Here is a 14,408-nt window from a genome sequence, read left to right as displayed (position 1 = left end):
ACCTAAAAAAGATGAGAAGAAAATATAAATTAACTAAACTACTCTTCCTGCTGTCATATCATACCCAGACATTTTCTTAAAAAAGGTCTTCAGACCTTGAGTCTATGAGTCTCACAGTTGACTGTGGAACATTTAGGAGCCAGGAAATTTCACCACTGGATTTGTTGCACAGGTCAGTTCCACACTGGAATTCACTGAGCTCCTGAGAGCGAGCTATTCTTTCACAAATGTTTGTAAAAACAGTCTGCATGCCGAGGTGCTTCAGTTTATACACCTGTGGCCATGGAAGTGATTGGAACACCTGACTGATCATTTGGATGGGTGAGCAAATACTTCTGGCAATAAAGTACTTGTGTACCAAGGTGCAAGGTGGCCTCCAAACTTGACTCACCAGTTCCACCAGTTCAGTCAGCAGGAATGGGCCAAAATTCCTGCCACGCTTGTGGAAGAATGTCTAAAACGTTTGATCCAAGTCATACAATTTAACTGAAGGTTATTCAAACATTTGACTTTGAAGAAAGTAAACATTGCCTTAAAATGCATCTCATTCTGGGCATGCCGTGGTGGCGTAGTGGCTAGCGCGACCCATATTTGGAGGCCTTGAGTCCTCGACGCGGCCGTCGCGGGTTCGACTCCCGGACCCAACGATATTTGCCGCATGTCTTCCCCTTTCTCCTTCCCCGTTTCCTGTCAGCCTACTGTCATATAAGGGACACTAGAGCCCACAAAAGACCCCCTGGAGGGGAGAGAAAAAAAAAAATCTCATTCTGCCACATAGCAAATAGAAAAGTGGTAATCCTAATTGACCTAAGACAGGAAATGCTTGTTCTGATTTTGTCAGTGTGAAAAAAATGTATGTGTCTTTATAAGGTTTATATACATTTCTGGTTTCAACTGTAGATAGAAATAATCTATCAGAAAACATTGACTATAAAAGACTCAACACACAAAATTGTGAATAAGTATTGTAATTAGCTGAAAAACAAAAGCAGAATCACTATAAGAGAATTAAATTCTTGATGTAACACTGAGCTGTGAGACATTAAACTGAGATGTTAAAAGAAATAAAACATAACCCCAAGCAGAGGACTGCCAGCTGGAACATATGATGGCAAACAAACACAGTGTAGCTGTGAAAGAACAGAAAATGCAGAACAGTTTGCTAGATATAAAAAAAACTTATCAACAAAAATGAAAGACAAACAGGAGTCAGTGTCTGAACAAGCAGTAAGAAACCAGCTTAAGGAGTGGAAGTCAGACTGGTAGATTATCATAATCTAAACAGGTTCTATGGTTGGATAGAACAGTGATTCAGGGATAAATCCTGAAAATGATGCTGCAACTTTCCATCCCAGTAAAGTTAAAAGTGAGTGTTTGAAGAAAAGGAGAAATTTTTAAAGTCAGAAATAATGTGGAGGCACCGACCAGGTAAAGTAACAACAAGTAAGCTGGAAGGAACTCTACAACTAAAACTGTATATTTTCAGTACCATAAAGTGTCTCTCCTCTGAGCAGTGTCTTTTCTTCAGGAAACACAAAGCAACTGATTGATGTGGTACTTGATTAGTCCAGTTTGAAACATCAAAATGATCTTGTAAGACTTTAAAACAAAAGAAAGGACTCATCAGGTCTCATGCAGAACTGCTGCTTAAATGGTCCACAATCAGATATTTTGGCTTAATTTGGAACTGACCAACTTAAAAAACTTCTGTTTCCTTTTGATAAAAGAGATGTGCTGGGAATATTTTACTTCACCACTGTTATGTGCTGTAGGTCTCAACAGTCTCAATCACAAAGCAACTCCAGGTCATGTGTCCTGTTCTACACCACCTCAACCTGTTTTGAATAAAAAGGAATCCGTTTATCCTCCAAGCAGGTCCTCGATGTGAGTGTGTGAGATTCTCAATGGCGTGTTGCAGTGAAGTCCATGTGTGTATCACTCAGGATGCTATCCGCTTGTTTCTGCAGCCTGTCGTCCAGCAGCGCCATTCCGACCACAAACGGATCCTGAATAGTAAGAAATTGAGCCCAGCATGCAGGTAAACACAAACACACACAACATGAAGAAATGAGACTCAGAATAAAAACATGGATGCAGGTGACCAGGACTTTCTCACCTTCTTCTTGGACGTGGGCAAAGCTACAGGTGGGTTAAAGGTCATATCTTTGACACTGTAGTCTTCAAACAGAGCCAGTGGAGACCTGAAAAGGTGAAGGCATCTTTTAACGCAGCTGACCAGGCCATGCTGTTGCTGAATGTAATTTTACATGACTTCCAGCTCTGCTTGTAACTGAAAGTGTTTCACCTGCGGCTGAACTCCATACTGAGTGCTGCCGAACCATCACTCGGTGCTCCATGACTCAAATGACCCGCAAACCGCCGTACAACAGGGTGGAAATGTCTCTGAAAATACAGCAACACAAACATGTTGAAGTCAGGTGTGTGTGGCGATCTATGTGTGAGGCGAGAGCGTGAGCACGCAAGAGGAGAACTATGACTCCCAGGCTGGCTCTCAACCTGGGACGTTGGTGAAATGTATGTGATACACATAAACACGCCCCTACACATGCACCATTAGACAAGTGAGTATTTTGACAATATTTTTAGGGATCTTTTCAGTGCTTAATGGAGAACTGGTCTAGAGCAGGGGTCTCAAACTCCAATCCTCGAGGGCCACTGTCCTGCAGTTTTTAGATGTGCCACAGGTACAAAACACTGGAATGAAATGGCTTAATTACCTCCTCCTTGTGTAGATCAGTTCTCCCAGCCTTGCTAATGACCTAATTATTCTATTCAGGTGTGGTGCAGCAGAGGCACATCTAAAAGTTGCAGGACTGCGGCCCTTGAGGACTGGAGTTTGAGACCCCTGGTCTAGAGAATTCTGTATTGTTCTTTACCTAGACTTTTGATAAATCACATTTGAGTTTAGTTTAAACTATGAAAGTTTCTTTGCAAGTCAATTCGCTAACAGCCAAACTGGCTAATAGCCCACTTCTGAGCCTGATGTGTGTGTATACCTGCAGTGTGTGAAGCTCCCAAAGTGCAGTGTTCTGAGCATTGCAATGTTCAGGTTCATCCAGTTCCATCAGGTAGAAGCCACTGCCCTGAATTTCGTTATCCAAGAGGAAGTCGCATTTGGGGAATGACTGTCAAATGAAACAGAACAAAATGAGTTTTGACAAACAGGTGGAAGTTTGGCAATCTTTTCCATTAACTAAAAAGAAACAGGTTCATTTAGAAGGCTTGAAAGACTCACATGCATGGTAGCTCGGTTTGCTGCAAGAATTCCAATGCTGGCATTGGGCAGGACGTGTAGACTGAGCACGCTCAGTCGTTTGAAGAAGGCCATGGCTCTCTGCAGGGTTACCTGCTTCCTGCGACGAGTCAGCATGGCGTCCAGACAGCGCAACACAATGATGATGTCATCATTGGGTGCCCCTGAGATAGCCAAAGTGTGAAACTCAAACTTTTTGACTTGTGAGGTCTGTGTGATTGATAGTTTAGAAAAGTTTAGAAAGTCGTGAACACACCCGCATGAAGCCGCAGCAGAATTTTGTAAAGCTGAGAGTAGAAGTTCAGAGGATCGATGTTCAGGGCGTCACCTGGTCCACAAAATCAGACACATTTACCTCCACACCAATCTGAATTTAAGTTTAGAACTGATTTAAACAAAAAAGAAGTTACAAATTTTTGTCTTCCTAACGCTTCCTGCACTCTCACACTGACTTTCATTCTTCATGATTAGAAACACACACCCCTCAAACTTACCACCTTCACTCCTGTTTACATGTTGTTTTTTTATGCAGACTTTTTCTGCACCCTACTGTTTTTCTGCCCTTACTGTGGAGACAGTGTGAGTTATGATTTTTTGTATTCACCTCATGTTTTCATTTTCTGATCCAATGCAAAGGGCTGCAGCCCCAGTTACCTGTCTTCCTTGTTTTGTTTGTTTATTGGATCGGCTGTACTGGAATGAAATTATGTTCTGTATAATAACAATAAAGCATTCTGATTCTGATTAAAAGAGGCAAAGTGATTCTGATTAAATGAGACAAACTGTCCATGTTGAGTCACCAACTCTCCTGCTTAGACTACATAACCAAGAGGCTGTTCTTGTAAACCACAAAGCAGTCATTAAACTAGAACATTTCTTTCTTCTACTGAATGCAGACAGGCCTTGTAGAACGCTGTGGACTGGTATTACAACGTTTGAAACCTTCGGTGGTCATCAAAGACTCAGAAGAACAATCCTACCTTGTCCAGACAGGATGGTGAAGACTGTCTGGATGCAGTGGAGACTCTCCCGATTGGTCAGATTCTGCACAGATCAATGGTATCAATTAAAATATTGAGATGCAAACTATTGTTTAGGGGTGGCATACTTACTCCTGATTGGATGAGGTTCTGCAGCACGTTCAGCAGGTCATCAAAGAACTCCAGGTTGATCAGGTGAGCAAAACTGGAGGGAAGTGGCATCATGGTCATTACTACAAAGGTCCTGTAACATTGTTGTCATCCAGAGTGTGTCTTACTTAGCCAGTCCTTCCAGGACAGCAGGGAGGAGAACTGATCGCTGAGCTTTCTTCAGAATCCTGAAGTAGATGAGGAAGATGATGTTCAGAGTCTCTGTGTGCTGCAGATGAAGAAGAGGGAGATGAGGATATTAGTTTCTTTCTGTACTCTGTCCTCTCATTTTAATATCTGAACCAAATCTTACCAGTTTGGTCTTCTTCTCTTTGCTTTCTGAAGCTTCAGCCTCTAGAAGCTCCTTTTCCAGCTTCTCTTCTGCTTTCTTCCACTGTGTGACACACACACACACACACACACACACACATGTTTGCGTGGCTATCTTTGTGGGGACTTTCCAGTGACTTCCATTCATTTCTACAGCCTATACCTTACCCTTAGCCTAACCCTAACCATTACATACCCAACCCTGACCTAAACTCAATTCACACCTTGGTCCTAAATTGTTCCTAAACCCCTAACACAGCGTGTCCCCACAAGGAGCAGTGGGTCCCCATAACTCACTGTATGTGTCAGGAAAATGGTTCCCACAAGGTATTACAAATAAATGCACACACACACACTTGTTTTTCTTTCTTACTGGCCCAATATGAATTCAGTGATATAAAACTAATGAGCTTATACATTATACATTATTATTATACATTTGCTTATATTCCTTTTCTCTCTCAGTGGATCTATAAAAACAGTCAGGGAGAACCAAAGGAACGTTTTATTTTCCTGTTTGATTCTGATTTAAACTGCAGAACAGTCCAAGCACATTTGTTATGGTTGAATTTCCCACAGATCTGAAAGACTGATACACTTGTGATGGGAGAGAGCTTTGTGAGGGGAAGCAGCTTTGTCACAAACATGGAACTCATTGGATCTGTTTGTCAGACTTTGTCAGTCTTTGTTTGCATAAAACTAAAACAAAATAATAAAAACAATCTTTCTAGCTCTACTTGAACTCCAGCTGAATATTCTGTTTACCTTCCTCTGCATCCTGGACAAGTTTTTCTTCTTCTCTTTGTTTGTCATAAACTTGGCCTTTGGTGCCGTGGCCTCCAGGTCCTTCTTCATCTCCACCTCCTTGATTCTCAGACTCAGCAGAGTTCGAAGCATCTGTTGATAAGCAGGAGAAGAAGCAAGGTGAAAGAAGGTGTCAAGAAGTGCAAAATGTCCTAGGCGTATAACCTACGTTAATAAACGTATAAAGTCCTAACGAGGTTAAGGAACATCTTATTTGTTACCTCAGGTCTGACATTGTAGTTGAGGCTTTTGGTGAGGCCAGAGATGACCCGCACTGTGGCCAGTGATGCCCCGCCCACTCTGTCCTCCTGAAAGAGCTTCCTGAATGCATCACAGCACATGTCTGACACCTGCAACAAGGATGAATCCATGAACTCATTATCTGCTGACTTGTCTGATCTGACCTACATCAAAAGACATACGAGATGCTCAGCTGGAGCTGATCTACCCAAAGGAGATCTGCCTCAGCAGCACATCTCCAAAATGTCTAACCTTCTTCAGGGGGTCATTCATAAGAGGAACCAGGACGACAATGATGTTGTTGTGGAAGTTGAAGTGTGGCATAGAGAGCAGCAGCTCACACAGGCAGCGTACTGAGACCTCAGCCAGGCCGCGGTATGACTGGAAGCTCACTACCTGACTACGTTTCCTCTTCTTCTGCTTCCAGTCTGGGGATGAAGACAGACGGTGAGAAGTGTGTGTGTGTGTGGGGGTGTGTGTGTGTGTGTTGAAATGATGTACCTTTAATGGTCTGTTCCAAGTCCTCCAGATAGAACTTGTACTGACTGACAAGACTTTCCTCAAACTCTCTAAGCTGCTGAGTCTCTTTCTTCACCTGCAGGACAACAGAAATACAGCAGCTGTTAAAACCTGCTCCAAACACTAAACACACAGATTGAGCCCTGGTGACCTTGGTGTTCTTCTCTGCAGAGGTCAGGGGTCGTATTCTGTAGGTGGGGGCGATGTCTTTGAAGACCTCCATGAGAGAAACCATCACCATTTTCCTCACTGAGACTGCCACGCTGGGGTCAGCCTCCATCATCATCCCCCGCAGCTCCTTCACACGCTTCATCTGCAGAAAGTACCACCAACACAAATGGAGGGCGTGTTTCATGTCGCTTATCAATTATTGTGAAAAATTTGTCATGATAACAATTTTGATATATCGCTGATATGTCAAAATTGATACATCAGAATTGATATAATTAGAATTGGTGCAGTCTAATTAATGGATACTGTCTTCTCCACTAATTGACACTGAGGTTGACAGCCTAAATGTTATCCTAGACTCAACTGGCTTCACTCAAAGAATTCACTGTCCTACCCACTCTTATGGTCAAGCTCTAGCTGACTGACATACGGCATTGAGTGTGAAGAAATAATGGTACTTCCCCATAAATCTCTGCTGCCTGATATTTTTTTAATAACCTTTGAGTTTATTTTAATCCAAACCTGAGAGAAGCCATCATTATAGAAGATCTTTATCAGACGATGCTTTTAAAACATTTAAAGAATCTGTTCCATGGTTAAGTTCCCCTGAATGTCAGGGAGTAATTTTATCTCTACCTTGGTGAAAAAATATATAATTTAGTATATTTCAAACATACATTTGTATAAGTACATTTTAAGTATACTAAGTATTACTACCTATAAATATATAGGAAGTATACTAAAAGCATGCTTGTACCAATTTTGACAACTTTAAACACACTTAAATATAATTGCACCAACATATACTTACTTTAAAAGTAAACAAACCTTTTTGTTTACTGAAATTTCAGCATATTTAAAATTACATCTCAGTGTATACTTTAGGCTAATAAAGTATGCCTTTTTAGGTGCCTTAATAATCTTTTTTACTATTTTTGCTAAAATGGCAAAAAATAAAAAAAATAACGTGCCAGAGAGGTGGACTTGGCGTACTCGCCAAAACAAACGAAACACTATAACTTTCACATTAGAAAGTCAATTGGCACCAAACTTGGCATGAGTGATCCTGGTTGAATCCCTATGTTGTCATAGTCTGACGTCATCTAAGCCCCCCATCCCCTCAGAAGAGGAAGTGACTTTTTTTACTTGGAAAGCTCCATCTCTGGCTCTCTTCACAAGATCATCATGATCTTGTGTCAGATGACAGATAACAAGTTGGTCTCACTAGCTTTAAATTGCCAAGAGTTTTCAGTGGATGTCGTGGGCGTGGAACGGTTGTTCCAGTCGCTATAACTTGGTTTTCTCTGATCATACAAGTAGTCCTGGAGTTCTTTTCTGTCCACTAGGGGTTGCTCTCGCACCACAAATGGTCCAGGACTTACTCAAACTGGGGCTTGCTAGGATTGGCCTTTGTTAGTAAAAAGCCCAATAGCTTGAATTTGCAATTCAGTTCGACTGCGCTTGTGCGTTGTCAGAGAGCGCTGCGTAAGACGTCGGTGTGTGTCGCCTGGTGGACGGCTGCGGGAACTGCGCGCGAGCGTGGCGTTGCTGGAACAACCGCGATTGCCACGAGGCCGGCGGCCTCCAACGCCGCTTGCTGCTTTAATTTAGTTTGTTTTTTGAACATATTGAAGCTTAGATTTTAAAATGACAGGGACACTCTGTCTACTTTTAAGACAAGGCTTAAAACTGCTTTTTGATCAAGCTTATAGATAGACTGGCTTAGGTTATCCCGAGTTATTTCTGTAATTATACTACAGCTACTGGAGGACATACTGACCACTTTCTCCTCACTTTTTTCTTCTACTCCTCTCTAATTTGCATCATTTGAGGTAATTCCAAATGGTAACTTTTTGTTTCCTTAGTAATGTCTCTCCATAGAAGCTAGACCTGGTGTTTCATTCTGTTTGGCTGTGGTTCCTTCCTGGAGGAGGAGATTGGCTGAGATAATGTCCATCAATTAATTATTCTCCCTCTCCTTATATTAACTTTTTGCTTTCATGAAAATCAAAAATAATTCGACATCCTACCTTCATCATGATGAAATTAGACCAGCTGCTCCACTTACATTGTTTAATGGATCTGAGATGATGGCTGAAGCCATGCTGGCGATGCGCTGTTTCTTTATGTTTAATGTCTGAATTCTAAATTGTTCTCTTTCCTCTGGTGTCAGCTCCATGTGGCTCGGTGGCGCTTCATCTGCACAGGAGACGGTATGACAGGCACATCAAACTTATGTCAAACCAGTTGGTCTGCAGCTCCACGTGGAGCTCTGGTCCATCCCTTAATCTTTCCAGTAGACAATAACTTCTTTTTTACTCCAAATTAATTTTGAGAAAACTTATGAAAATGTTGACGTTGACGACAATAGTTGTTATTACACAGACCATCATGTCCAAAATAATACACTGTGTTCCAAATTATTATGAAAATTAGATTTAAGTGCCATAAAGATTAAAATTTTTGTTGTACTATTAAATTTATAGATGGTATTGTGTGTCAGGGTTCTTTGAATCACTATAATTAATTTCAGAGAGCTCAGTTGATTAGTTTGTCTGGTAAGCTCAATTAAAGGAAATCTACTTAAGAAGGATGTTCCACATTATTAAGCAGGCCACAGGTTTCAAGCAATATGGGAAACAGAAAGGATCTCTCTGCTGGAAAATCATCAGATAGTGTAGTGGCGTATGACAAGGTATGAAAACATTAGATATTTAACAACTGAAGTGTTATCGTACTGTGAAGAGATTTGTGGCTGATTCAGAACAAAGATGGTTTGTACAGATAAAGGCATAATGAGGAAGGTTTCTGTTAGACAAATTCATCGGATTAAGAGAGCAGCTGTTAAAATGCCATTACAAAGCAGCAAACAGTTATTTGAAGCTGCTGATGCCTCTAGAACCTCAAGGTGGAGGATCCTCCAGAGGCTTGTGGTGTATGAACCTACTATTCGGCCACCCCTAAACAGAGCTCACAAGCAGAAACGGTCTCAGTGGACCCAGCTGTACATGAAGATTCATTTTCAAACAGACTTGTTCACTGATGACTGCTGTGCAACCCTGGATGGTCCAGATGGACGCAGTAGTGGATTGGTGATGGATGGCCACCACGTCCCAACATGTCTGTGACATCAGCAAGGAGGTGGTGGAGTCATTGTTTGGGCCGAAATCATGGGGAGAGAGAGAGAGAGCTGGTTGACCCCTTCAGAGTCCCTGAAGGTGTGAAAATGACCTCAGCAAAGTATATGGACTTTCTGATTGATCACCTTCTTTTATGGTTCAAAAAGAAGAGCTGTACCTTCCTTAGCAAAATCATCTTCATGCATGACAATGCACCATCTCATGCTGCAAGGAATACCACTGCTATGGGCAAAAAAGGGGAGAAACTCATGTGTGGTCACCATCCTCCTCTGACCTCAACCATATTGAGAACCTTTGGAGTTTCCTCAAGCAGAAGATCTGAGTGTGGGATGCAGTTCATATCAAAACAGCAGCTCTGGGAAGGTATTCTGACATCCTGCCAAGAAATTCTAGCAGAAACTTTCCACAAACTCACAAGTTCAATAGATGCAAAAATTGTGCTGTGATATCAAAAAGGGCTCCTATGTTAACATGGAACTTGGTCTGTTAAGATGTTTGTGATTGAAATAGCTTTCGTAGTACATGTGACCACTTAATGCTGCACATTCAAAGAATGACCCTTTTGCAGTTCTTTATAATCCATAAAATGTTTAGAAAATCCGCTGTGCATAATCATTTGGAACAGTACATTTTGAATTTTTTTGTATTTGAAAAAAATACTGTTCTCATGGGGAGCTTTGTTCAGTAAAATTTGATTTATACTGTAATAGTTCATGACTTGAAAATTATACTGACCATCATTTGCATTGACCATTTAAGAAAATCTGAGAAAATATCACTTGCATAATAATTTGGAACACGGTGTAAACCTGATGAGAGTTTTGACAGACCAGCAGGCTTTCTTTATTACCGTCTTCCTCCTGCTCAGGTATCGCTGCAAGCTCCTCTTCCTCCTCCTCCTGATGTTGTTTAACCGCTTACAAAAAAACAAAGCAAGACAGTTTCACAGGTGACTGCAGCAATCAAAGTAAGTTGTAGTAAATAATAAATAGTAAGTAACGTGGAAGTTACCTCTTTCAATGCTCCTCGGAATCACTCTGTCTTTGTCTTTGATTGGAAGCAGTTGGATCACCTCTTTCTCCTCCATCTTTGCCATCTTTCTTGGAATCTTCTCGTAGCTGCGCACCACGTCGGCGTTCTTCGTCTTGCTGCTATGCACTGGCCCACTGAGAGAAAATAGACACACTTTAGTTACTGCCAGTTCACTAAGACATATGATGACAGCGCTCATGTTACCAGGACGACAGGTCTCTGGTTATGAAGGATGCTTTTCGGGCCATGGCAGTCATTTCCTTTAAGTCTTCTTCATCCATCATGTCTGAGGGCAGGCTCTCCAGGAACTCCTCCTCTTCATCCTCCTCATCTGTCAAACAGAATGAGTTTACTAATGGACCCATCAACTGCTGACATCTGTGTGTGTATACTGCATGCTTCAGCATGTCTCACCTGGTCTCTTCCTGTATGTCTCTAGTGGCCGGGGCACCTGGAGCGCAGCGCCTTTCATGGCCTGCCGCAGCCTCTTCTGCTCCTTGCGTTGTTTCTTGGCCACATTCTGCTGCTTCAGCTGGCGGCTCTTCAGTTTGTTCTCCAGTTTCATACCACTAGTCTTCAACAGCCGACGGAATGTTGGCCGGCGCTTCTTTGAGCGGAGCTGTGGCGAGGGGGTTCATAGAACACAACATTTCAATTTCAGCTGACATGCTACCAATAATGTTTAACCAGTTTACTGTAAGCCTTTCCACAATCTACAGTTTATTGGATCATTCTAACACAAACATATTTACTTTGTAAATGTATTTACTTCTCAAAAATTAATGAATCTATCCTGGCTACTGAATGTGCAGTTTGTTAGAACTTGGTTATATTTACTATATTTAAAGGGTTTTGCTTAAGCCTCTAATAAAATATATTTGCATTCAGCTTAAACCATGAAAGTTTATTTTTTACCGGTTTGTAGATAATTGATATCATGTGGGACCAGGCCCGGCAGCATGGGAGGGCATGGCCCGTCACAGAGTCAGCCGTGTCCCCCCTGGACTGGAAATTGTTTTTTATTTTTACTTCAGAGTAACCAACTTTCTATTATTCATATCTCAATTTGATACAGTATTTGATACTTCCCGTATCTGTGCCTGTTGTCCCGCACACTTTTTCAGCCGTTACAATTGTTCAATGCATTGCTTACATTGCTTTCCGAGCCGCCTTTAAAAGCAACTTGAGTCCTAAGATGCTGAAGCTGGTTTTACACCTGAACAGCAGCAACGGAGACCTGCTGCTGCTGTGCAGAGCTGCTGGCGCAGGTGTGTGTTAAAATCATGGCAGCAAACCAGTAAAAGTCAAAACCCTATGCACACTTTTTTCCACCCAAACTAACTGAGTGAGTTGAGTAATGCTGTTGGATGCAGATAATGTTAGCTAGCTTATGCCAATTCATTACCTTAAGTTTTGTTAACAAGCTTAGGTAATGAATTTTGTTATCGATGTTCAAATGTGGGTAGTACTGGTTACATTTACTTGAGTAACTATGGGGTACTTATAAGACTAGTTTTACCTCACTGTACTTTTTTTCTGCAACACATGAGTTAATGTTTATTCAAATTTGAGCATAATTACTCAACATTTTATACATGTCACTGTTTGCATCCTTATTATTTATTTTGTATTAATAAAAATGGTTATTTTATTTGAAAGGTTACATAAAGGTTTGTCTATATATCTTTATTAAGTATAAGTTTGTTTACCCTGCCCCCCAAAATAAGCCCCCCATGCTAAATTCTGCTGGACTCCGGACGTCATGTCATCTACTGGTTCTGGTCTACTGGGTTTTCTGAAGTTTGCAGTCATTGCAGCTGTCAACCTGGACACTTTAGAGCACTTTGTGCTTTCTCCTGCTGAAGACCTTTATGAAGATGCAGATTTCCTTTTCTTGCAGGAGTCAGTACTGATCCACATTGCCAAAGGTAGAAAAGCTGCTTCAATGACCAGGGTGCACCTGCGGTTCACCTGAGCACCACAGAGAATCTGTGGGGTAGTTTTAAGAGGAAGATGAAAGAACCAGCGATTTTTTTATCTGTTTTTATTTGATCTTATGAATTCATTATGTCACAACAAAGGGTAAGACAGCAATAAGTGGACAGCATCATTGTGTCAAGAAACCCCCAACTGACACAGATTGATAAATGTGAACTACTTAATTGAGTAAAGTGGGTTCTTAATGAATATTTCTTACTGTGTTGTGAAATAATGAATGCATAAGATCAAATAGTCCACTGGCAGGTGAGGAAGGTCACCAGCAACCTCCAAATGTCCCTTGCCAGAAAATGCATGTCCTGCAATTTGAAGATTTTGGATAGTAATGTGTTATATGAAATGTTCTAGACAATGACGCATAACCTCTGAGTTATCCACTCTACTAGAGTGACTTTCATATCTGTACGACACTTTTGAACTGAAAAACAGGACATGCAAATATCGGCAGCTCATAATTTGCTGTGCCAAAACATGCATCCCCTGCTAACTCAGCTAAACTGAGTTAGGAAGGATTTCACTTTTCTACATAATCATTCCTGTTCTCTGAGCTACTGGTACTGTTTCAACCAAAAGGACGATATTTGGGGAAAATAGATAGAACATGCATATATCGGCAGGCTCAAAACCCATATTTCCAAAAAATGCATCCCCCTCCTAGCTTGAAGAAATAAAGAATTAAGAGTGAAATAACTTTTTCTACATAATCACATTTGTTCCCTTAACTGCTGGTATGAGTTTCATATCAATAGAATAATATTTTGGGAAAATATATAAGGCCTGCATATATTGGCAAGCTAATAATTTGCTATGCCAAAAAATGCGTCCCCCTGCTAACTTGAAGAAATAATGAGTTGAGAGATTTCACCTTTTCTTGGTAATGACACTTCTTCTCTGAGCTACCGCTATAAGTTTCTTATCAACAGGACAATAGACAGGGGATGCAAATATTGGCAGGGTCAGAAATTAAAACGCATCCCCCCTACATTATTAGACTAGACAGTTAAGAATGATATAAAATGTTCTACGACACAATGGGCCTCTGTTTTGTAATGATTTAAGCTTTTATGGTGTTAAAATAAAAATTGGGATAATTTCAAACCATTTAGCGGAGAACATTTTTAATCAGACACTGACTGAAAAACGTTCGACTCATATGTCTCAAAGGTGTAAAAACCGTATTTATTTCAATTAATCTGCGAAATAAAACCCACAGTTTTAGGGCTTACATGGTTATGAAACGTGATAATGTTACGAATATCTTTAAAAGTTTCCTCTTCGGTCATATTTCAGTCCCTTTTCTCATCAATATGCGAGAGTTTAGAGCGATGCGCGCTCCCGCGACAGGGCATGCAATTCTCGGCAGGCATGAGTTTCTCGGCATAACACCGGAACCAGCATCTTCTCCAAATTATAACAGGTCTTCTCACCGGGCCCATGGCTGCAGGAAGTCTCCGAGATTTGTCCTATATTCCCTGGCTGGTTCTGATGAACTGACTCCGTCTGTCTGGGTCAAAGGTAGAGATGTAGGCAGAAACAACACGTGCGTGCAACCATCAACACAGCCTGGACGCCGCCTGACCCGGAAACACTAAAATAAGTACCACAGGAAGACAACTGCGCCACTAGGAGAAGGGGAGGACCACTGAGTTAAAACTATTCAGACATGAAAAAAGCTATTTCACTTACACTGATTTTGAATATTGAATTGGAGGACTTGAGATTTTAGTTTGACTTCAGGATGGTCATTTTTATTTAGAAAGAAAGAAATTT

The 14,408-nt window shown here is 41.2% G+C and overlaps 1 protein-coding gene across 1 annotated transcript; it reads right to left on the bottom strand.

The window, feature by feature from the left end:
• Positions 1-952: 952 nt before the first annotated feature.
• On the bottom strand, positions 953-14,074 carry noc3l (NOC3-like DNA replication regulator). The gene is made up of 21 exons (XM_028027119.1): positions 14,066-14,074; positions 11,055-11,259; positions 10,845-10,971; positions 10,620-10,774; positions 10,459-10,524; positions 8,537-8,667; positions 6,449-6,610; positions 6,280-6,373; positions 6,031-6,206; positions 5,760-5,888; positions 5,500-5,631; positions 4,718-4,798; positions 4,533-4,633; positions 4,387-4,459; positions 4,255-4,318; positions 3,531-3,602; positions 3,257-3,438; positions 3,018-3,146; positions 2,306-2,403; positions 2,117-2,201; positions 953-2,006 (listed from the first exon to the last, which is right to left on the bottom strand). The coding sequence occupies exons 1-21, from the start codon at positions 14,072-14,074 to the stop codon at positions 1,902-1,904; spliced, it is 2,376 nt and encodes a 791-aa protein (XP_027882920.1). The 3' UTR covers positions 953-1,901.
• Between the last annotated feature and the right edge of the window lie 334 nt (positions 14,075-14,408).

Source organism: Xiphophorus couchianus, chromosome 9, assembly GCF_001444195.1.
Source record: "Xiphophorus couchianus chromosome 9, X_couchianus-1.0, whole genome shotgun sequence".
Classification (NCBI taxonomy): domain Eukaryota; kingdom Metazoa; phylum Chordata; class Actinopteri; order Cyprinodontiformes; family Poeciliidae; genus Xiphophorus; species Xiphophorus couchianus.
The sequence above is the reverse complement of the archived record's forward strand: the minus strand, read 5'-3'. Positions and strand labels throughout refer to the sequence as shown.

Coding starts and splice junctions, on each gene's coding strand:
- noc3l (XM_028027119.1), bottom strand. Junction 5,632..5,759: donor ACTACAATGTCAGACCTGAG/GTAACAAATAAG, acceptor GCTTATCAACAG/ATGCTTCGAACTCTGCTGAG. Junction 2,202..2,305: donor AGTATGGAGTTCAGCCGCAG/GTGAAACACTTT, acceptor TCACCTTTTCAG/GTCTCCACTGGCTCTGTTTG.